The 22736-nt window shown below is 40.3% G+C and overlaps 1 protein-coding gene across 25 annotated transcripts in view; it reads left to right on the top strand.

Annotated features, from left to right (window-relative positions):
• Positions 1-22736, top strand: part of MTR (5-methyltetrahydrofolate-homocysteine methyltransferase) — a 246445-nt gene that overhangs the window by 15179 nt on the left and 208530 nt on the right. For all 25 annotated transcript variants that reach the window (XR_014076594.1, XR_014076593.1, XR_014076592.1 and 22 more), the window contains 11 exons: positions 3346-3435; positions 5835-5904; positions 7892-7984; positions 9313-9419; positions 11567-11626; positions 12383-12477; positions 13173-13273; positions 14304-14365; positions 15405-15472; positions 18145-18224; positions 20844-20956. Coding sequence is in view for 22 of the 25 variants with exons in the window: in XM_081569313.1 (XP_081425439.1) it covers positions 3346-3435; positions 5835-5904; positions 7892-7984; positions 9313-9419; positions 11567-11626; positions 12383-12477; positions 13173-13273; positions 14304-14365; positions 15405-15472; positions 18145-18224; positions 20844-20956 (939 nt within the window). In the remaining 3 variants the exon portion in view is untranslated. The remainder of the gene's footprint in view (positions 1-3345; positions 3436-5834; positions 5905-7891; positions 7985-9312; positions 9420-11566; positions 11627-12382; positions 12478-13172; positions 13274-14303; positions 14366-15404; positions 15473-18144; positions 18225-20843; positions 20957-22736) is intronic.

Below are 22736 nucleotides of genomic sequence, written 5' to 3'. Positions count from 1 at the left end.
CGTGTTCATGGATGAGGAAGGGAAAAAGACTAGGTCTTTTCACACTTAGTTATTTCTAGTAGTGTTATTGACAGTAGAGCTGATCCCTTGATCCTTAATTTTAATGGAACGTCCAGGCTCTATACAAAATGCAAGTCCCTGACACTAAGCTGTTTTGATTGTAATGTAGGTGCCTGACTTTCACCTTTTGGTTGGGGAGGCATCTATTTCAAAGGCATCTGGGTCTATAAACACCCTGCCAGCTGTATGAAACAGCTGCTGCTGAATAACTGACTAGCAACCAGGCTTCCCCCACCATGAAGTTCTTGGAGAAAGCCTTGGGTAACCTAAATGAGTGACCCTGCCTTTTCCTTCCTGAACCCTAATTCCTACTGTTAGGTTTTAAGTTCTCCAGTAAAGAGTAAACCCACAATCTAAGCATCTACCTTGATCCCAATGAAGGCAGAGCCCTGGTTCTCTCAGTTGTTTCCCTCCAACCCCCAGCTACCTCACTGTGTGGCCTGAGCATGCCTGCACCCTTTAGGACCTATGGATAGTAAACCTTGTTTTTGTTTTTTCAAAAGTTCCCTGATAGTAATTGCTGAAGTGTCTTGCAATTGTAATAAGAACCACTAGGGCCAGTCAGGCCATGGCATTGGCTCCGTCCTGGCTCAGCACTGGGGGTAAGGGCCCAGTTGAATGCCTCATGCATTTCCTAGTCCATTGCTGTTGTTAGGCTGAGACTTACAGGAACTGATATTTAAAACCCCTGTAGGTAGCCTCTGGCTGTGTTGTCATTAATGGCCTCCTTTAATCTTGACAGCTTTTACAGAAGAAAACTGAGGAGCAGAGTAATTAAGTAGCTTGCCCACATCCATACGTGTTTTTTTGTTTAAACTTCTAATTTTATATTGGAGCATAGCTGATTAACAATGTTGTGATAGTTTCAGGTGCACAGCAGAGTGACTCAGCCATACATATATGTGTATCCATTCTCCCTTAAACTCCCCTCCCATCCTGGCTGCACATAACATCGAGCAGAGGTCCCTGTGCTACACACTAGGTCCTTGTTGGTTATCCATTTTTAATATAGCAGTCACATGTGTTTTGATTGGTGAGAATGGACTTGGAATCTTGGGGTGTCATATCCAGAGCCCATGAGTGGGATGTTATTCCAGGAAAGAAGGTGGAGAGAAAAGATGAAGAGCTAGAAGAAACACCTTATAAACTTCATATTATGGAAAATTTTAAACCTACACAGAATTGGAGAAAATAGCTGGGAATTTAGAAATAGTCTCTGCCTAATTATAGAGATAATATGTGTTCATTGTTACAAAAATAAAATGTCTAGCTTGATAGAAAAACATAAAAGAAAATAAAAAACACCTGGAATATCAGTATGTGTGTTTATGCTCAGTTACTCAGTCATGTCCAGCTCTGAGACCCCATGGACTGTAAATTCAATACCAAGACATCATTGCCTAACACATATATATGATATTTAGTTAATTGGTAAAGATAACCCTGTATGCGAGACATCAAAAGAGACACAGATAAATAGAACAGTATTATGGACTCTGTGGGAGAGGGCGAGGGCAGGATGATATGGGAGAATGGCATTGAAGCATGTAAATTATCATATGTGAAACGAATTGCCAGTCCAGGTTTGATGCATGATACAGGGTGCTCGGGGCTGGTGCACCGGGATGACCCGGAGGGATGGGATGGGGAGGGAGGTGGGAGGAGGGTTCTGGAAGGGGAACACATATACACCCATGGTGGATTCATGTCAATATATGGCAAAACAAATACAATATTGTAAAGTTAAAGAAAAAAAATAAAACTCAAATTTCAAAAAACTAAAAAAAAGACATCATTGCCGTTCACATATTTTAATTTATATTTCAGACTAGTTTTCTGTATTTGGGTTTTTAAAATTAAATTGGGATTATTATTATTCCATACTAGTTTATAATTTGCATTTTTTAATACTATGAGTATTAAATATTTTGAGACAGTTTTAATAACTTTGTACAAAATTATTCTATGCATATATCACCATTTGCTTAATTTACCCTTATTCTTAGGCATTAAGGTTGTTTTCAGTTTTTCTTTCTCTTTTTTGAAAAGCTAAATTTTAATTTGTTCTGATAAAACAGAACCCATAGTTAAGAATAAATTCCCTTTTAACCAGTACTCCAAATTTCTATTTTTTTCCCCAGAGATAACCACTTATACTAGTTGGTGTATGTCTTTCCAAATGATTTGTTATGCATTTATGCATAAGTGTATATGTATGTGTATACTAGAAAACTCAGTACTATTTGTATATGTGTATACTTTAAACTTAATGGTGTCATATTAATTTTGTTTCTCTACTGAACAATATTTTTGGAGGTGTTTCCATATTCGTAGATATTTATACACAGTGTTGTTGTTGTTGTTTTACCTATTTTTTGGCTGCTTGTTGCATGCAGGTTCTTAGTTCCCCGACCAGGGATCAAACCCATATCCCCTGCAGTGAAAGCAGAGTCTTAACCACTGGACCACCAGGGAAGTCCCCACACGTGGTGTTTCTTAGCTGCCACATAACATATAATAAAATGGACATATTATAGTTTATTTAGCCATTTCCCTATTGATGAATATTTAGGCTATTTGTGACTTAAAAGTGTGTAAATCTTGGATTTTATTTCCAAATTTTTCTGCAAACAATGTCTTATCTGCTTACGTGGGGTTGAGTTTACTCAGTATTGGAAAATCAGGAGATTCCACAGTGTTTATCAGATTGAGACAGAGTGAAACAAGGAAGAAAGATTTCAAACAGGGAGAACAGGAGGACACCAAGGTCCTCGGGGTTTAGTGAGGGTTCTGATCTGGCTTGGAGGGGCCAGGAGCTGTGGGCTGAAGCAGCTGTGGTCAGAATCGAGATTGCAGCAAGAGGGCCCTTCTCAGCAGAATCCTAGCTGTGCTGAAGCTAGGAGATGGCAGAGGAGCAGACGGAATATTTGTTGAGGGCCATCATGTGCCAGAAGCTCGATGTGTGATCCGTACTATCATCTGGCCACTGATGAAGCAGGGTTATAATACTTGCAAATGAGGAAACTGAAACTCAGCGTTTAAGGAGCTCGACTCAGTTCACACCACATTTGAACTTTGTCTGACTTCAAGTTCTGTTTTATTTATACCACATGACTTTCCATGAAATCCCTATATCCTTTTGTGTCTCTATCCTGTATATAGTGCCGTGCCTTGCACTTAGTAGTCAAAAGATATTTGGTGTAGATGGTGAGGAAAAGGCAAGTTTACTGTTAGGGGCAGGGATTCTGTAACTCATAGCATTGACGTGACCTTCTCTTGTTGCAGGATTACTTGCTAGCTGGGGCAGATATCATTGAAACAAATACTTTCAGCAGCACTACTATTGCCCAAGCTGACTATGGCCTGGAACACTTGGTAAGGATTTCATTTTTCCTTGTATCTAAGATAGTCATGAGCATTTGCTGTTTTGTTAGTTGCTAGTGAGAAAATCAGCCAAACCTGCAGGGTCAAGCTAATGTCTAGTTATCTATTGTTTGTAGTCAGACAGAGGAAATGGTTGGAATCTCTTCTGCTTGTAAACATAACTGCCTAGTCATTTTCCAGCTGGCTTCTTTTGTGGACAACTGATAATCAAATAAAAATGATGCTTATTATGCAGTAATTGAATAAAAGCATCATGACTGGCCATGTGTGCAGTTTTGTGAAGCCTTTTTAAATTGAGTGACAGATCTGGTTTCCCTTTTTAAAAAAATTGTGGCAAAATACATGTAACATAAGATTTACCATTTTAACCATGTTTAATCATGCAGTTCAGTGGCATTACATACATTCACATTGTTTGTTGTGCCACCATTACCATCATCTATTCATGGAATGCTTCATCTTGTAAAACATTAAACTCTGTACCCATTAAACAATACTTCCCAATTTTCCCTTCCCCCCAGCTGCTAGAAACCACCATTCTGCTTTCTGTCTTTGTGAATTTAGCTCCCCTAGCTGCCTCATGTAAGTGGATCTGTCCTTTGCGACTGGCGTATTTCACTTAATGTCCCTTAAGGTTCACTCGTGCTGTAGCATGAGTTGGAATAGCCTTCCTTTTTCAAAGTCAAATAGTATTCCATTGTATGGATATACCATATTTTATTTATTCATTCATCCATTATTGGATACTTAGTTAGGTTCTACCTTTTGACTGTTGTGGACAGTGTTACTCAGCACGGTGTACAGATAATATGTTCTGCATCTGTGCTCTCATTTCTTTCGAGTGTATACCCAGAAGTAGAGTAATTAAACAGTAATTCTGTTTAATTTTTTGCAAAACTACCACACTATTTTCTGCAGTAACTGCATCATTTTATATATCCACCAACAGTGTACAAGGGTTCCAATTTTTCCACATCTTTGCCAGCATTTGTCCTGTTTCTGTTTTTTTTTAATATAATTTTATTTATTTATTTTTGGCTATGCTGGGTCTTCGCTGCTGTGCAGGCTTTTCTCTAGTTGCAGCGAGGCGGGGGCTACTCTCTAGTTGCGGTGCTCAGGCTTCTCATTGCAGTGACTTCTATCGCAGACCACAAGAGAAGTGCGGGCTTCAGTAATTGCAGCTCCTGGACTCGAGAGCACAGAATGAATAGTTGTGGCACACGGGCTTAGTTGCTCTGAGGCATGTGGGGTCTTCCTAGTTAGAGGATCAAACCCGTGTCTCCTGGACTGGCAGGTGGATTCTTTGCCACTGAGCACCAGGGAAGCCCTGTTTTTTTTTTGTTTTGTCCTCATAGTAGGCATCTTAGTGGGTGTGGGGTAAAGGATTTGGTTTCTTTTTAATCAACATGATGCTTCCATATTCACATTTTGTAAACTTGATGAAAATAGGTGGTAGATGCTGAGATTCCTGTTTCCAGGTAGAATTTTTCCCAGACCTGCCTCTGTTCAGGCATGTAGTCCTGAGCACACTGACACTGATTTCCCTCAGCGTGGGGGCTTTCTTTTGTGAAATCACTTGCCTTTGGGGTTATCAAGGGAAAATGAAATTACATCATAATTACTTTTGTGTTATTTTGGGTCAGGATTGGCAAACTTTTTCTGTAAAAAGGCCAGGCAGTAAATATTTTAAGCTTTGTTGGCACATACAGTCTCTATTGCAACTGCTCAACACTGGCATTATAGTGCAAGAGCAGCAATAGATGGCACGTAAATGAATGGCTTGACTGTATTTCAATAGAACTTGTGAACACTGCTTTGTATGTTTGTGTATGCTTGCCTTTTAGTCATAATGAGAGGGTTCATGGCCCTTCTCCAGATTCTCTAGAGGTTAATAATCTACAAAAAGTTCAGACCCACTGTCTCCAACCATTGTATGGTGAAAGAAGCCAGGGCCTGGGGTAGTTGCTAAGGGAACTGCCTAGGCAGGTGGTGACAGAGCTGGTTCTAGAACCCAGGTGTCCTATCTCTGAAGCTTGTGATTTTCCCATTACTGTGTTTTTGTTTTGTTTTGTTTTGTTTTTTAATTCTCAGCATATTTCGTGACATCAGCTTATTCTGATGTGCCAGATGTCCAGAGATTGCCCTTTTTGCCAGCTAGCTCATAGTTTTGCGGAGGAATGTAAAAGCAGTTCCCAAGGACTTGCCTTTCCTGATGCCTTCATTGCTGGGGCAGCTGGTAGGCCTTATTGGCTAAGATTTTATTCAGACGTCAGATTAATTCACTCTGCGTTTTCTTACTGAATAAAACTGACTTTTAGAAGGTCGTGAATTCCTTATTTATTTTATGGAAGAAAAGAAGGACAAACTAACACTTGCCATTGACATATTAGGCCTACCGGATGAACATGTGCTCTGCGGGAGTGGCCAGAAAAGCAGCCGAGGAGATAACTCTCCAGACAGGTAAGGAACCTTGTTCTCCTTTTTTTTTTTCCTTTAAAAAAGAAAACAAAGCTGCTTTCTTTGACATTCTTAGCTGTAATAATCTGTGCTTATTGCCCTGTTTCCTTCCATGACAGCTGGCCTACAGCAACACTGCAGATGCCATCATGTGCTTGTTTGTAGGTTACTTCTCTGCAGTTTCATAGTCAAGCATTCAGCGTCTCTCTGAATTGATCCTGTCTCCATGGGTCTGTCTGTCTCCTGCTCTGTGTTTACTCGATGTTATATCTTAATTTTATAGCCGGGACCATGGCTTCCTTGTATGTTTACAGCTAAGATGATTTCTCTACCTTCAGAAGCACATCTTCAGGTTTTTGAGGCATAACTGACTGCTGTGGTCATAGTGGTGATCATTAAGATATTTGATCTTATCCCTTTTAAGCCACCCTCATCCTTGAGGTTTTCCTTACCTAGGTAAAGAGAGATTGTCTTTCGAGTGTTCTCCACTTCATACCACTAATGCCTTTGAAGGCGCTGTTGTGTAGTACAGAAAAGAGGGTGACAGTAGAGTCAGTCTTGCTGGGATTTGAAAAATGGCTCCCCAAAATAACTCACCTCCTGGCTGGCTGCCATAAGAACACTTAGGCACCAGCTGGAGGGGAGGCTTTGAGGGCGGGAAAGGAATAGAAGAAATATATGGAACCCCTTAAGATTTGGAAATGTGAAATTATTGCCAACAGGAAAGATGTAAAGCAAAATTGTTAGGAAGTTAGACATAGCGTAATAATGAAGACTGAAGCAGTTTATAGGAACTCTGTTTCTGAGAGAGAATGTTAAATATGGAAGGGCATAGACTATTGCTCCAATCGAGGCACAGGGCAGAGGATATTCAGTCAGCCAAAGCAGGGAAAGATAAGAATGTTTTTCTTACACCAACCTTATTGTCCAGCTTGGGGGGGTGGATAAAGAATATTGTAACCTGTTAAAAGGTGGGTTATCGATTGGTTGGTAAATGGTAAAACATAACCATTTGGTTAAAATCACCACAGGTGATGAGCAGTGTGCCCCCTGCTTCTGTTATGATATGTAAATGAACACAACATGTCAGGCTCTTAGGAGCACCAGGCCTCTAGCCTAGAGGAAAGATTATTCAGGAATTCTTAAAGAGTTATTAAAGTAAGATTTGATCTCCTTTATACTTTAATTTCAGGCTTTGTAATTATCCATCATTATTTAATATTTCCCCCCTGCAAAGGCCCTGCGATACAGCAGTGGGGAGAATTTCAAGATCAATGCTGCTGTGAGGAAATTTTGCAGAACCTATGTTCATGACCTTCAAGGTTTCTTAAGGGTAGGGAGAAAGAGAATTTGTCCAAGCATAGCTGTGGTGATGTTTCCATGGTAGCTCAGACGGTAAAGAATCCGCCTACAATGCGGGAGACCTGGGATCGATCCCTGGGTTGGGAAGATCCCCTGGAGAAGGAAATGGCAACCCACTCCAGTATTCTTGCCTGGAGAATTCCACGGACAGAAGAACCTGGCAGGCTACAGTCTATGGGATTGCAAAGAGTTGGACGTGACTGAATGACTTTCACTTTCACATAGCTGTGGTGATAGAAAAGGATTACTAACTGAAACTCTTTGAAGCCAGATATGAGAATTCAGTTTTTTGCGTTGGCTTGGAGGTCACATGTGCACATACTTCATGTTTCATAATTTCCCCAGTGGGGTCCAGGATGGCTGTCATAATTAAATATCTATTTGCAGTAAAATCTATGAATTGTCTATAAGTGGAGTAAAAATTATAAATAGCCTCTTGTAGTTCAGGTGAGGTCAAGTTTTGTTGTTGAATTAAGGGGAAAAGTGAGGCTTTTGTGCTTTTTGAATTTCAGAGTGATGGACAAAGGATTGTATTCCTGTGTTCTAGGGAAAATCTGACGGCCTATTGACTCACAACAAAAAGGGCAAGCTATTTAGGGATTTCACACTTGTTTTTCTTTTCCCAAAGGAATTAAGAGGTATGTGGCAGGAGCTCTGGGTCCAACTAACAAGACACTCTCTGTGTCCCCATCTGTGGAAAGACCAGATTACAGGAACATCAGTGAGTATCATATACAGTCATTGACCTTGGGCAAGTACCTCGGTGTTTCAGTAATCTGTACATCTGTAATATGGGGCCAGTGCCAGCTTCTGTTTCGGGGTTGTTGTGACTTAAGGGCTTAGCAGTCCCTGGGATGTGGTAGACATTTAAATAAAAGTGAGCTGTTATTAGTCATTGGATTAGTATTATTTATCTTGAGTCTGCTTTCAAAGATCCATGTTGTTGTGTTTGGGCTTCTTTATCAGCTGTGGAAATAAAACCAATCAAAATGAAACTTTAAACTGAGAAGTTGAGCAAATATAGATACTAGGCCTTGGTCAGCTTATAGAATAGCCCACTAGACCCCACTTTATTTGTCAGGGAGCAGTTATAAACAGAGTGACATTATACACCAGCATCTATAAGCATACTTGCGTTGAAATTTTATGAGAAGCTAGAAATCTAGGTCAGTTTAAGCATTAGACTGCAAAAAAACAAAAAGAATTAAACGATCGGAGCTGAATAGTAATGATGCCATGTGCGGTAATGAATTAGTTCAGGCAAGCGTGATTTGTAGATTTTGGTTCCAGATACCACACTTTTCCACTAGGAGTTGCTCATTCTGGGCTGACGTGTTGCTGAAGCTTCTTTTGGTCTTAGTGTGGCAGTGGAGAGCTTTCCTTTCTCTTGCACTATGTAAGATGAAGTAGGCTACTCTATTGAATATATGTGCATCTTTCCTTTCCTGGGTGAGAGATGAAATGGGGAGTGGGATAACCTCTGAGATGGAAATAGATAAGACATTTTTAACAAAAATTTTACCTAGGAGTGATTGTACCCTTTTGTGTTTGAGACTGAAATTGCACACCAGGCAGGTGTCAGAGGACAGGAGCAAAATCAATAGAACCACAGACTTTTACCCCAGAGGGTGTGAGAGAATGTGACTCGACCAGTCATGAATCCAGATCGGTGTGACACGTTTCTCTAATTATTCCTCACACTCTTCCCTGAATTGATTGATTAAAACCATCCCTGGAAAGATCTGTTTTAAAGATCTTAAAGTAAGAGCCAGGGCTCAAGAAATCATGTCCCTCCCCACCCAGTGGCTTGTTCTCTGATCACACATGGGAAGTGAACTGGTGTGCTGAGTGTTCAGGAGTGTCTGTGTTTAGTTTGCTGGTTTAACTTCCATCACTGCCATGTTTCTTACAAAATGTAGTGTTGCCCTTAAATTATGCATATAAACTAGCAATAGGTAGTTTACCTGGAACCAGGCCTAAATTTGGTGTGTCCTGGGCTTTCAAAGGATATTGATGACTAATGTCCTGGGTGTGGTTTGTTTTCTGCAGCATTTGATGAACTTGTTGAAGCATACAAAGAGCAGGCCAAAGGGCTTCTGGATGGTGGAGTGGATATCTTACTCATTGAAACTATTTTTGATACTGCCAATGCCAAGGTGAGTTAAAGGAGGAAAAGGGGGCTGAGCTGGGGTGTGGGCCGGGGTGCTTCCCCTCGTGAAGTAAGGAAATATATTATTATTTTATGTATTGTCTTATAATAAACATTATTCAAGTTAAATCAAATTCCTCAATTCTCTTTTATCCTCGAGTATTTTTAACTGAGTCCAGTAGAATGAAGGAAACTTTGAAAGGCTATCTTTCTTTTAAAAAGTACTTTTTAATTATGAAACTGAATATTTTCATATTCAGCTGCTGTATGTACATGGATACATAGGTCAGATATAAATATATGCACACTTCTAAAATTCAAGATAAATGTATGGAGTAAAAAGTAAATATCCTCCCTGCCCCCGTTCCCTGGGTATCTAGCTGTCTTCCCGAGGGACAACTGCTGTTACTGGTGTGGAGGCCCTATGGAGATTCCATTCAGAGAAAAATATGCTTGTGAGTGTGCATATGTGCTTGTATTCCTTACATATGTACAAAGGTACGTAGTGTGTGGAATAAAAAGTAGCTTTCCTCATGTATACGTTTTTGACAGTGTCTCTGAGTAGAAATTTCTACACATGAAATTGCTGCATTAAAGAGTCTGGGCACTGTTGCTTTTGATCCCCAGCATCAAAGTACTCTCCGAGATTGTACTTATTTATCCTCCAGTCAGCGAGCAGTCCACAGGAATGCTGCTGCTTTCACCACACCCTCTCTATTGAACTTTTTGATCTTTTCCACTCTAATAGGTGAAAAATACTACCTTACTATAGTTTTTATGTATGCAGTATCTCTATCTGTGGGTTCTGATATGGAAGAGCTTTGGGCATTAGAGGACCTTAGTTTCTGGTCTTGGAACTTAAGAAAACATGGACAGTACAGATTAACACAGCATTCGTGTCTTTACAACCCATTCTAGCTCATATTCTTTTTTGCAGCGACTTAGCAGCAGCAGCAGCAACACTGTTGGTTCATGTACCTACCTTATTTATGTGAGGCTGTGGAAGTAGAGGCTTCATATTTATTTCTTTTTAGTTTTAATTGAGAGAAGGAAGAAAAAGAGTAGCTCTTCCTCAGGGGAAATATTAGTTCATGGGTGGACTTCTAGTCATCGTTTGTTTTGTTGTAATATGTACAGTGGAAGCACAAGCTGGAATCAAGATTGCCGGGAGAAATATCAATAACCTCAGATATGCAGATGACACCACCCTTATGGCAGAAAGTGAGGAACAACTAAAGAGCCTCTTGATGAAAGTGAAAGAGGAGAGTGAAAAAGTTGGCTTCAAGCTCTACATTCAGAAAACTCAGATCATGGCATCCGGTCCCATCACTTCATGGCAAATAGATGGGGAAACAGTGGCTGACTTTATTTTTGGGGGCTCCAAAATCACTGCAGATAGTGATTGCAGCCATGAAATTAAAAGACGCTTACTCCTTGGAAGGAAAGTTATGACCAACCTAGACAGCATATTAAAAAGCAGAGACATTACTTTGTCAACAATGGTCCGTCTAGTCAAGGCTATGGTTTTTCCTGTAGTCATGTATGGATGTGAGAGTTGGACTATAAAGAAAGCTGAGTGCCAAAGAATTGATGCTTTTGAACTGTGGTGTTGGAGAAGACTCTTGAGAGTCCCTTGGACTGTAAGGAGATCCAACCAGTCCACCCTAAAGGAGATCAGTCCTGGGTGTTCATTGGAAGGTCTGATGTTGAAGCTGAAACTCCAATACTTTGGCCACCTGATGTGAAGAGCTGACTCATTTGAAAAGACCCTGATGCTGGGAAAGATTGAGGGCAGGAGGAGGAGGGGACGACAGAGGATAAGATGGTTGGATGGCATCATCGACTCAATGGATATGGGTTTGGGTGGACTCTGGGAGTTGGTGATGGACAGGGAGGCCTGGCGTGTTGTGGTTCATGGGGTCGCAAAGAAGTCGGACACGACTGAGCGACTGAACTGAATATGTACAGTGTTACCTTGAGAAAGGGGTGTGGGTGTGGTATGTTACATGGAGGACTTGTTTCTCCTCCCCAGAGAGCATGATATGTGTCTTATCTGAAGACGCCTTGGTAAAAGGAACATTCTGATCAGCCTGTTAGACTGTGACCTTTGACACAGTCTTTCAATAACAAAGATGTCCTTTTTCTCCCTGGCAGGCAGCCTTGTTTGCAGTCCAAAAACTTTTTGAAGAGGAATATGTTCCCCGGCCTGTCTTTGTAAGTTGTAAAATATTTGCATGATGAATTTTGTGTTTGTTTTTTTTTTAATATCATCATTTTGAGGGTGAGGTTTTAGTTTTCCTGTCACAAAACTTTTGAGAGTATTGATCATCTTTTAGGAACCAACTATTTTAACTTCCGCTGTTTACCTCCCTCCTACCACCACCTTCAGACCAATAGCAGTCTTATCTGTGGAAATGTGAAGACAGCGAATCTAGAGGTGGTTGGTGAAAGGCAGGCTATTCCAAGGAAGCCTGGCTGAATTGGTCCCCCAGAGTCAAAGGCTCACTGTCTCTAGGGCCTGAGGAGGGACGGACTTGAATCTGACCATGAAGCGTCCACCACCAGAGACAGCAGACTGCCAGTTCACTGATGCACTAGGCAGGCCCACACTGCTTGCTGAAAATAGATTAGAACCCACAAGTGTTGTTAGACGAATCAGATGCTGAACAGCAAGAGACCAGGATACCCTTAAATATCTGTGGAAAGTCTTCTCCAATGGGACTGGAGGTGTGAATCCTAAAGCTTTTTTTGGGCACTGCTTTTGCCTCCCTGACTTTCCCTTTTCTCTGTTTCTGTGGCTTTCCAACCCCTCCCCTGGGCACTTTGCATTCATGATTAAACAATGTTGCCTTAAAGTTGGAGTGCTACAGTTCTCTTTCTTTTTTTTTTTAAAGCTTCTTAATTTTATTTTGTTTTTGAGACTGTATTCTTAAGTCTATGTGGTTGACTGAGTTTACTTTGTCAATTCAGATTTCAGGGACAATTGTTGATAAAAGTGGGCGGACTCTCTCTGGCCAGACTGGGGAGGCATTTGTCATCAGCGTGTCTCATGCAGACCCACTCTGGTGAGTGATCATTCTTTCCTGCCTCCATTCCTTTTGGGGTTCATCTCTTCTGATGACTACAGCCTGTGACCTGGGAGTGAATTCCTTCTTCATATTCCCATGGTATCACTTGTGTGAAATACTGACTTACCTTGAGGTACATTCTGACTGCCCTGAGGATGTCAGAAGACCACAGCCTAAATGAATCAATTTGAGTTACTGGGAGAGTTCTTATACTCTTTGGACAAGCCAGAGAGTTGCCTTTTTGTCTGTGAATGTCCCCCTTATAGTTCAAGATTGCCTTGGCCCAGTAAAAACACTTTAAATCTATTATCAGCACTTAAAAACTGCAAGGTTTTTTCACTCCCTGCTTGTGGAGCAACCAGAAACAGCCTAGCTTGAAATAAGGTGAAGCAGCCTAATTTGGAATAAAGTTTTTGTTTCATGGTATACCAGTGATGAAACTGTGAACTTATTTTTTTATTTATAGTCTGGATCCTTAAGCTGTAAGATCATCTAATGTTGGAGACATGGGCAGAAATATTTAGTGCTGCAGGGGACATCAGTGAGGTGGCTTTGACTGGAGCTGAATTAAATGTGCTTCAAATCAAGAGATTTATTATCTGCTTGGTTTTAAATATACTCCTCATCATAACTTTGTATAAATATTTAGAATAAAAGAGAGTGCTTCTAATCTCTTCTTTTTGTTTTTTCAGCATTGGATTAAATTGTGCTCTGGGTGCAGCTGAAATGAGACCTTTTATTGAAACAATTGGAAAATGTACAACAGCTTATGTTCTCTGTTATCCCAATGCAGGTATGTGTTTCAGGGTAGTTACACATAGGAGAATCCAGATACACAAGACCTGAGTAGATAGGGAAACAGATCTGGATTAAAAGAGTTTGTTTTGCAGATCTTAGGACATAGTCAGCTTTTAATAGGAATTTTTTAAATGCAGAATACTTGGGTCTGGACAACTGTTTCCCTGTAGATATGAAGGAACAATTTGGCTCAGCCTGAAAGTGTCAGAAGTGGACAAAAATTGGGGGAATGAAGCCTCATCGCTTAACTGACCAGAGTCTTGGAATTGGTGACAGTGCTTGCCATGTGGGGGTGGCCAAAGTGATGAGTGCAGAGACCCTGTGTGAGTGCCCTCTTTGTTCCACTGTATCAACAGATGAGCAGATGAAGAACCTGTTACTTTTCCTCTTTTTAAGTTAGGACTTCAAATTTATGGTATATAAAAATTCCTAAGATAAATGTAGACAATTTTTAAGCTGTCCATTTAATATTGATAATCCATCCTGGGTTAACCAGATTTCCTGATATATGTTTTTGAGCATTAGGAGTAAGATAACTAGAAGTGGATAATAAATAAAACAGGAAATTGGGTAATTAGATGCTGAAGTCTTACTTGGGAAAACTTACTTGAAAGGAAATGGGTTGTGTTTTGGTTGTTTTTAATTGCATGCCTGGTGCTTGATAGTTCAAAGGATGTGTGGTACTCCCTCATACCTTACCCCCTGGCAGCTAGGTGACTAGAATTAATTTCCTTTATAGTAACGGGAGGGCTACAGGTGGGGGAATTCTGTCCCATATAGTAGTGATGCTTTTCTTTGAAATGGAAAAGAAATAATGGATATTTATTTTCCTCTGTGATTTTGTTGTTGTTTGATATGTTGTCTCTGTACTTATTATGTTTAATATTAAGAATTCTTATTTTTTTAAGTAATCTTGCTTTAATTATAAATAAAAAGTTTTCTAACCTTTTAACCTAAAGCCTTTATAAATACTATGTCTGTTTGTGAAAATAATTTCCAGTAATGGTTGAAATATGCTTTCTTAGGTCTTCCCAATACCTTCGGTGACTATGATGAAACTCCTCACATGATGGCCATGCATTTAAAGGTCACGAATCCTCTTTCAATTGGTTTTTAAGAGATAAAGAAATGGAATTTTTGATTTAGAATATTTAGGCATAGACTTTGCCTCTAAAGAAAACCCAATGTGTATATAAGAAATAAAAGCTTAAGATGAATTAATATGATGGAGGCAGAGGAAGGGGCTTGCTGTCAGCATCCCTCTCCATAGTGGAAACAAGTGGGTTCCCAGTGAGGTCCAACCCAAACTAACTGAAACTTGTCCTCTGAGCCCTCACAAGTGGTCTTCTCCACCCACCAAACTGCTAGGTGAAGTTGACATCTCTTTGCTCCCCATTGTCATCTCCCTTGCTCTCTTTCTCTCCATACACCTTCCATCTTTGAAATCCTGGCTCACAAAACCATATTGTCCACAACTTCTCCTTATTTCTAACCCCTGGGTTTCTTTTCCTCATTCCTTGGATGTTTAGCTTCTGGCTTATTGACATTCTCTCCTAAAGTATTTCTGACTTAATTCTTATGATTTCAATACCTTATGTAGATGCTTTTTCTAGTACTCTCCCTTCTCAGTTCCTTGAGTTCCTCTCTTGGTTATCTTGTCCTTCAGACCAGCTGTGGTTAAACTCCAGACCCACATTATGCATTATGTAACCTCTATCACTTGCGATCATTGGAGTACTTGAAATGTGGTTGTTGTGACTGAGGAGTTGAATTTTTGATTTTTTCAACATTTGAATTTAAATTTAAAAACTAATAACTTACATGTTATTGGAAAATGCATTATTCAGTTCACATTCATTCTGCTCAGCATATGGGTAAAAAATTTTTTATTATGATCAGATAGGCAGATGTCTCATTGCATTTCATCTGAACTGTTCTCTGCTTTTAACCTTGTATCTGAGTCTTGTGAAGGCTTGGTATCTAGAGTCAAATATGTTTAGCTCTCTTTTAAATGTAAAATTAGTTATTCAAGAAATGTGGATGGTGGTGAACTTAAAATTGATGCTGAAATGATGGTGGTGAACTTAGAATTCAGATGAACTCTCTGAAACTTTTTCTAAATGTAGGATTTTGCTGTTGATGGCTTGGTCAACATAGTTGGCGGATGCTGTGGTACGACACCAGATCATATCAGGTGATAATCATTTCTAAGTGTTTAATTTTTTGTTATGGGATGAATTGTGTCCCCCTGAAAATCCATAAATTGAAGCCCTAATCCCCAATTCTGAATGTGACAGTAATTAGAGGTAGGGCCATTAAGCAGGCAATTAAGGTGAAATGAGGTCATGTGAATAGATCCTGATCCAGTGTGTGACTGGTGAGGACACGGACACATTCAGGAGGGGACCGGGTGAAAACACGGGGAGAAGAGAGTCATCTGGAAGCCACGGAGAGGAAACCAGTCCTGCTGACGCCTTGACCTGAGACTTCTAGCCTCCAAAACTTTGGAGAAATGAATCTTGCTGTTTAAACTCCTCAGCCTGTGGTATTTAATTATGGAAGTTTTAATTTTTATAAAGTAGAAAAATAATAAAATGAACTCCCATGTGCCTAAGACGTAATTTCCATAATTTTCAGCATTTTGTTATTCTTATTTTATCTATTTTCTAACTTCTTTTTCCCCCTTAGATGATTATAAGCAAATCCTAGCTATCTTAACATTGTACCTTTAAATACCTGATTAATATTCCAATGTTCAATTCCAATGCCCAAGGAAGGACAGCTCACATGTGGAGAAATACCTGCCTCTACTAGATTCTTTCATGCACAGAAAAGACAGTAAGCAGCAAGCACCTTGAGGTCAAGAAGAGCATCTTCACCTCGTCTGGCACAGTCACTGCTTAACCCACGTTGTTGAGGGTTAAGGAAGGAAGGAAGGGAAGTCGCTCAGTCGTGTCCGACTCTTTGCGACCCCGTGGACTGTAGCCTACCAGGCTCCTCTGTCCGTGGGATTCTCCAGGCAAGAATACTGGAGTGGTTTGCCATTTCCTTCTCCAGGGGATCTTCCCGACCCAGGGATCGAACCCAGGTTTCCCGCATTGGAGGCAGACGCTTTAACCTCTGAGCCACCAGGGAAGTCCGAGGGTTAAGGAAGGGAGTGTAAGACAGGACATGGTGAAGGGTGTGGTTAAGTCCATGCAGTTTCATGATTAATCCTTTTATAAAGAGGATTGGAATTGAAAAACAGTTGGAGTAAAACATAGTTGAGGACTGTTTCTGTTTTTTTTTTTTTTTCCCTAAAGTGACTGATGATCATATTTTGAGCCAGTCACCTGATGTTCTGCGTCTCTTTCATACCTATAAAATGTTCACTGTATGAATTGCCTAATGTTGCACTGCCTTTGTTGACCTCTGTGATAGACTCTATTCTGCCTTTGTTGACCTCTGTGATAGACTCTATTCTGCCTTTGTTGACCTCTGTGATAGACTCTATTGCTGCTGCTGCTAAGTCGCTTCAGTCGTGTCCGACTCTGTGCGACCCCATAGACGGCAGCCCACCAGGCTCCACCGTCCCTGGGATTCTCCAGGCAAGAATACTGGAGTGGGTTGCCATTTCCTTCTCCAGTGCATGAAAGGGAAAAGTGAAAGTGAAGTCGCTCTGTCGTGTCCGACTCTTAGCGACCCCATGGACTGTAGCCTACCAGGCTCCTCCATCCATGGGATTCTCCAGGCAAGAGTACTGGAGTGGGATGCCATTGCCTTCTCTGGATAGACTCTATTAAGAGTCTATAATTTTTTAAACATCTTTTAAATACTATCTGAAAGCTATTAATAGTTGAGGATAGCTTATCTTTGGATCTCTTTTTGTTTTTAAGGTTATCTCCTCCTCTATAGGGCTTCCGTTGTGGCTCAGCTGGTAAAGAATCTGCCTGCAAGGCAAGAAATCTGGGTTCAAACCCTGGGTTGGGAAGATTCCCCTGGAGAAGGGAAAGGCTACTACCCACTCCAGTGTTCTGGCCTGAAGAATTCCATGCACTGTATAGTCCATGGGGTCACAAAGAGTCGGACACGACTGAGTGACTTTCATGTTTACTTTCCTCTTTTATAAAAAGAGTTGCTTTAAAAATACCTGTGTGTGTGTGTGTCTGTTTCTCTATCTCTGTATATGTATATTTGCTGCTTTTATTTTGTTATTCACATATTAATTTGGGGGGCTGTAGTGAATGGTTCATACAGGTCCTGATCAATTTAGTAGAGCAGACAGATTTGTCAAGGCTGATCAGAGACATATTTCATTGAAGCTGAGAAGGTTTCAAAGAGTATGAATAACTAAAACAAATTTCCAGGAGTAGTTATTTTGGAGTTTTAGTGATGGCTTACTCTGAATCCTCTCTACTGTGTGTGTGTGCTTAAAAAAAATACCTAAAGGATTTAATTTCCTTTGCTCCAAGCATCTCCTCTCCTCTTTATTCTTCCTTCTCAACAATGAAGCCTTTTTTTCTTTTAAATTACTGTGTGGATTCAGTGGAATTAAGGACATCTTCAGGTTTGGGAAAGGGGTGGAGGAGATTTGCTGTTTGCATTTGTGTAAACTGTCTCATATCTGTAGGTGCATGTTTGTAGGTTCATATCTGTGAGCATAGAAACTGATACAGTCAGTACCCAGCAGACAGGACAGATACAGAGATATGAAATATTATAGATTCATTTTCTGTATTACTGAGAAAACTAAAAAGCACAATTGCTACTGCACATTTGGAACTAGGTATATAATTATGTTAAACAAACTTCATGTCATAGCTGGAAATTAGCTTAATTGAATTTTGTTCTGAGTTAATGGATATTGTGTTTTCTCTTTTAACTCAGAGAAATTGCTGAAGTTGTGAAAAACTGTAAGCCTAGAGTTCCACCTGCCACTGTTTTTGAAGGGCATATGCTACTGTCTGGTAAGTCATAAAGATGTGATTTTTTATAATTTCAGAAATCATTTGTAGTTTAAGTTTGTATGTTTAGTCTATGTGGTAGTGATGTTATGCCAAGGAACTTCTTTATTAGGTCAAAGAAGACTATGTATTTTTCTTGGCACTTAAATTAATTCTGGTAAAGAACCCTTTGTTCTTTTTAGGGATGGGAGCAGGAAGATACTGACTTCAGGGAAATGTGAATGAAGGCACAGGTAGTGCCCTTGGTCAGAATTATTGTGCACTGCTTTGAAAATGTATGTGGGCCACAGCCTAACAATTTTAATTGTCAGATTTGCTGCTAGTTGCTAAAAAATCTAGCCCAGGCTCAAGGTTTTTTAATGATGATAGTTTCTTCCTAGAAAATTTTATGTGCTTCAAAAATGTTATTGTCATGCTCTTATGTTGAGTGTGTGTTCAGGACTTTACAAAGAGTTGTAATATCTATTATTCTGTTTTGTTCTCAACAGCCCTGTGGGGTAGGCAGCTTCCCTTTTTCAGAATAAGCTTCAATGTTCAAAAGAGTTTTGGTGAAACAGGTTATCATGCTAACTATTAGAGAAAAAACTTTAAATTTTATATTTTTTCCCACAACACTTTAATGTTGTATTCTTAGATAATATCTTTAAGCAAAAAGGAAAATGTATATACAGTTCTCAGAGAACCTGCAAATAGCACACACAAGAAATTATGCACCCTAACTGAGAATTTAACATTTCTCTAAACTGATGTATTTTTGTTTCATATGTTCTCCTAAGAAAAGTGAAATAAAGTACAAGTTACAGTAAAAATAATACCTACTTTTTTCACTCAGAACATACTGCATAGAATTAATGCCAATGAGTGAGATGAAGTTGAGTTAAAAATATACCTCTTCAGTCTACCCTTTTTTTCCTTTTTATTCTCCAGAAGAGAGGATAAAATTAGAAGAAGAGGGATTTGTGATTTATGATACACCCCCTACCCTGAAAAAGGGGCTTTTATCAGGGAGAGGTGTGGTGGAATAGTTTATTTCATTCTTAGATCTTACTTTGGCCAAAGTGTTAGTCGTTCAGTCGTGCCCAGCTCTTTCTTTGCGACTCTGTGGACTGTGGCCTATCAGGCTCCTTTGTCCACGGAATTCTCCAGGCAAGAATACCAGAGTGGGTTGCCATTCCCTTCTCCAGGGGATCTTCCCGAACCTGGGAAAACCTGGGTCTCCCATATTGCAGGCAGATTCTTTACCATCTGAACCACTTCAGCCAAGGACTAAGTTAAAATGGTTAACCTTTGCCACAATTGAAATAGATAATCATTTAGTTATGATTTTTAAAAAGTTTATATATGTAAGAATGAAAGAATTCTTTCTTCTGATTTGACTTTCATGTGCTATTTCTAAATTGTTTTAAAAAACCACCTTCAATCAGATTTTAGAAGAATAACATCAAACATACTCTTTTTAATTGTTCTTTTATAAATTGCAGGCTTGAGAATAAATGCAGTTTTTCTGTCAGATACTTCACATTCATAATAGATCAGAAGTGCTTTGTGTGAAGTGCTTTTAGAGCAATGCAGCAGGGCCTCTCCAAAATGTTGGCAGCCTGCTTGTGTGCCCTGGGAACTCCAGGTTCTAACTAAAGATCAGGGATGCTCTGAGGCTGGCATGGGGGAATGAGGCCATGAGGATGGTACCAATGGGGAAGGAAATCACTGGCCCAAACTGGGAAGTGATAGTCTTCCAAGTCAGGGAACAAAAGACCTGGAGTCATTTTGTAAGCTCAAGCCTTTGAGACAAGTCCCCTGGGGTGCTGACTAAAATGACTGTACAAGGCTTATACCCCCGGGGCTGACTGTCCCCAGAGCCTGCCTGTGACCCTCTAGCAAGGCTTCTGCTCCTAATACTATAAATATAAGAGTAGAACAAAAACAGGTAAAGGTCATTTCCTCTGGTAGTACTTTATACTGCATGTTGCTTTTTTCCTCAGTGTAATGTATCCACAGTAATTATCTGATATTTGCCCCTAAATCAGCCTTTAATGGGGAGATGTTATCGTCCCTTGACAAATAAGGAAGGAGGAGCAAAAAGCCTAAGTGGCTTGCCCAGGGTCAGCTGTCTCCCAGTGTTCAGCCCGAGACCTTCCACGTGACCCTGTCTGGCCTTGCTGATTATTGGTTCTTAGCCTCTGGATCAAAGAGATGAGATAAAACTCTAAATACACTGTTGATAGGACTAGGAAAGCTTACTCCATCTGGCTTGGAGCCAATGTCTGAATGGACAGCTGGGGAGCATTCCTTTAGATTCTAACCTCATGGCTTTTGCCCCAGACTCTTGGTTACATAAGAATATGATGATAATTTTGCCTTGTTACTCAGAGCTGCTTATGATTCAGCTCTTTAGAGAAATTTGCAATTTAAAACCCTGAAATATTTCTTCTTTTGAGAGTTCTGATTGTAAACATAAAGACTTGTATGTGTTTAAATATCCCTAGGGGAAAAGGCCATGCCCAGCTAGTGAGATGGGATGTGGCATAGAAACTTCTTTTCTATCTCATGACAACATTTGTTTTCTGTCTCTTGTCGTTACATGTATTTTCAGAAAATTTTCAAAATACTTCTTCTTTTAAGGTCTAGAGCCCTTCAGGATCGGACCATACACTAACTTTGTTAACATTGGAGAGCGCTGTAACGTTGCAGGATCCAGGAGGTTTGCTAAACTCATCATGGCAGGAAATTATGAAGTGAGCATCATTAATAAGACGATTGAGGCATCCGTCGTGCTTTTTGGCTAAGACAGCATGCAAACAAAGCTGCTCTGCCTTTGATAGCATTGTTAGCAGAGCTGCTAGACAGTATGAGAATGGTAAAGTGTGTTTGCAGCTGGCTGGGCTGGTGGGAGGATGAGGCTTAGAAAAATCAAAGCTGCTGTTGTTGATATTTGTCAAAAAAATGTACTCGAGGTATGAAATGACCTGAGATGGGAGGGACCCAGGTTCTAGCTGTTTCTATTAATTATGAAATAAGTTTAAAAGTTTGAAGATACTGTTCATGTCTACTTCTCACAAATCCTTTAAAGAAATGGAAAGCCAATGAAATTCCTATTTATTTTCTCATGACCACATCAGATACTGACCAGCATGGTATTATTGATTCTATTCACTGAAAACTACAATAAACAAGCAAACACAAAAGAAAATAGGCCCTGCCTTGAAAAGTTTTGCTCTAGTGTTCTTAAACTTGATCACTCTATGAATGAGCAGAATTTAATCCAGAGAGAGCCCACCATGGACAGACTTCTTTTTTCTTATGCAAAGTTAAAACATGGAGGCATCTGATTTGGGCTTTAATGATTTTATTTTTTTCGTTATACTTCTCTCATTTTAAGATTTTAAAAACCTTTAGATCTTCCAGCAACCAGTATCAAAGCAGACTTAGTCACAGAGAAAGTGTGCATTTATCATCCTTTATGATCATGTTAATGATTGCTCTGTGGTGTCCCTTGGAGGTCTGCTGTGCGGGTACTTCAGTTATGTGGTTATATGGTTCCTGATGGTTCCCATCTGTCCTCTTCCCTTCATCCCTGCTACTACTCAACCAGCACATCCTGCTGCCATGGTCTCCCCCAGTTCAGAAGCTTTCATGGGATGGCTTTTTTCGCACATGGGATTCAACCCAAACTCTCTAGGCCATCATCCAGTCCTCTCCAGTTAGACACCAACCTGCCTTCTGTCGTGATCTGTCATCTGAATGTTCAGGAGGCTTTCTTCTGCCTCCAGGCCTTCATTCATGTCTACTCTTATGAAATCCCTATGCCTGTTCATGGTGATGTAGAGTTCTGCAGAGGCAGTGTTCTCTTTATGTTTTGATAATTAAAACCATTCTGTGGTGTCCCTTTCAGTCTCGGATTTGATAGATTTGCTACTGAGAGCAGACGGCATTTTAGGAAGAAGCAGGCAAGTGGGAGTGGTATCTGTCATCTCATAAGGCCTTACTACATGCCTGTCACTGTGCTCAGTGCTTTGCGGCATTATTTACTTCTTCTTTTTCAGACCTGTGAGAGAGGTGCTATTATCATCCTCGTTTGACAGATGTCCAGCTGGAGGCTTGGGGGAGGTTAAACCACTCACCTATTGTTTCACAGCAAGTGAATGATAGATCCCAAGTCCTCCAAACCCATACCCTTTACCGCTCTGCTGTCTCAGCAGGGATGGGGCTGGGAAGTAGGAAGTGGGTGGGGAGGAATGACTCCTCACTGGATTCTAATTCCCCTATTTAGTGCTCCCTCAAGGTTCTGTGGTTACGGGAATGAGCACTGACCTGAGAGAAGGTCCAGTCTAGTCTATTCACTCAACTTGTACATCTTTAAACAAATCACCATCCCTGGGAGCATGTGTGGGAAGTTGGACCCCTGAGCTATTATTCTGTCGCTCTTCTGATGTAGAAAGGTCAGGCGTTGGCATCTCTATTTTGTGTCTTTTGACCTCTGGTCTAAACAGGTTACTCGCTTACTGTCTCCCCTCT

The sequence above is a fragment of the Giraffa tippelskirchi genome, chromosome 2, assembly GCF_054371585.1.
Source record: "Giraffa tippelskirchi isolate mGirTip1 chromosome 2, T2T-mGirTip1v1.2.pri, whole genome shotgun sequence".
NCBI classification, from domain to species: Eukaryota; Metazoa; Chordata; class Mammalia; order Artiodactyla; family Giraffidae; genus Giraffa; species Giraffa tippelskirchi.
Note: the sequence above shows the minus strand (reverse complement) of the source record. Positions and strands in the feature narration are given on the sequence as shown.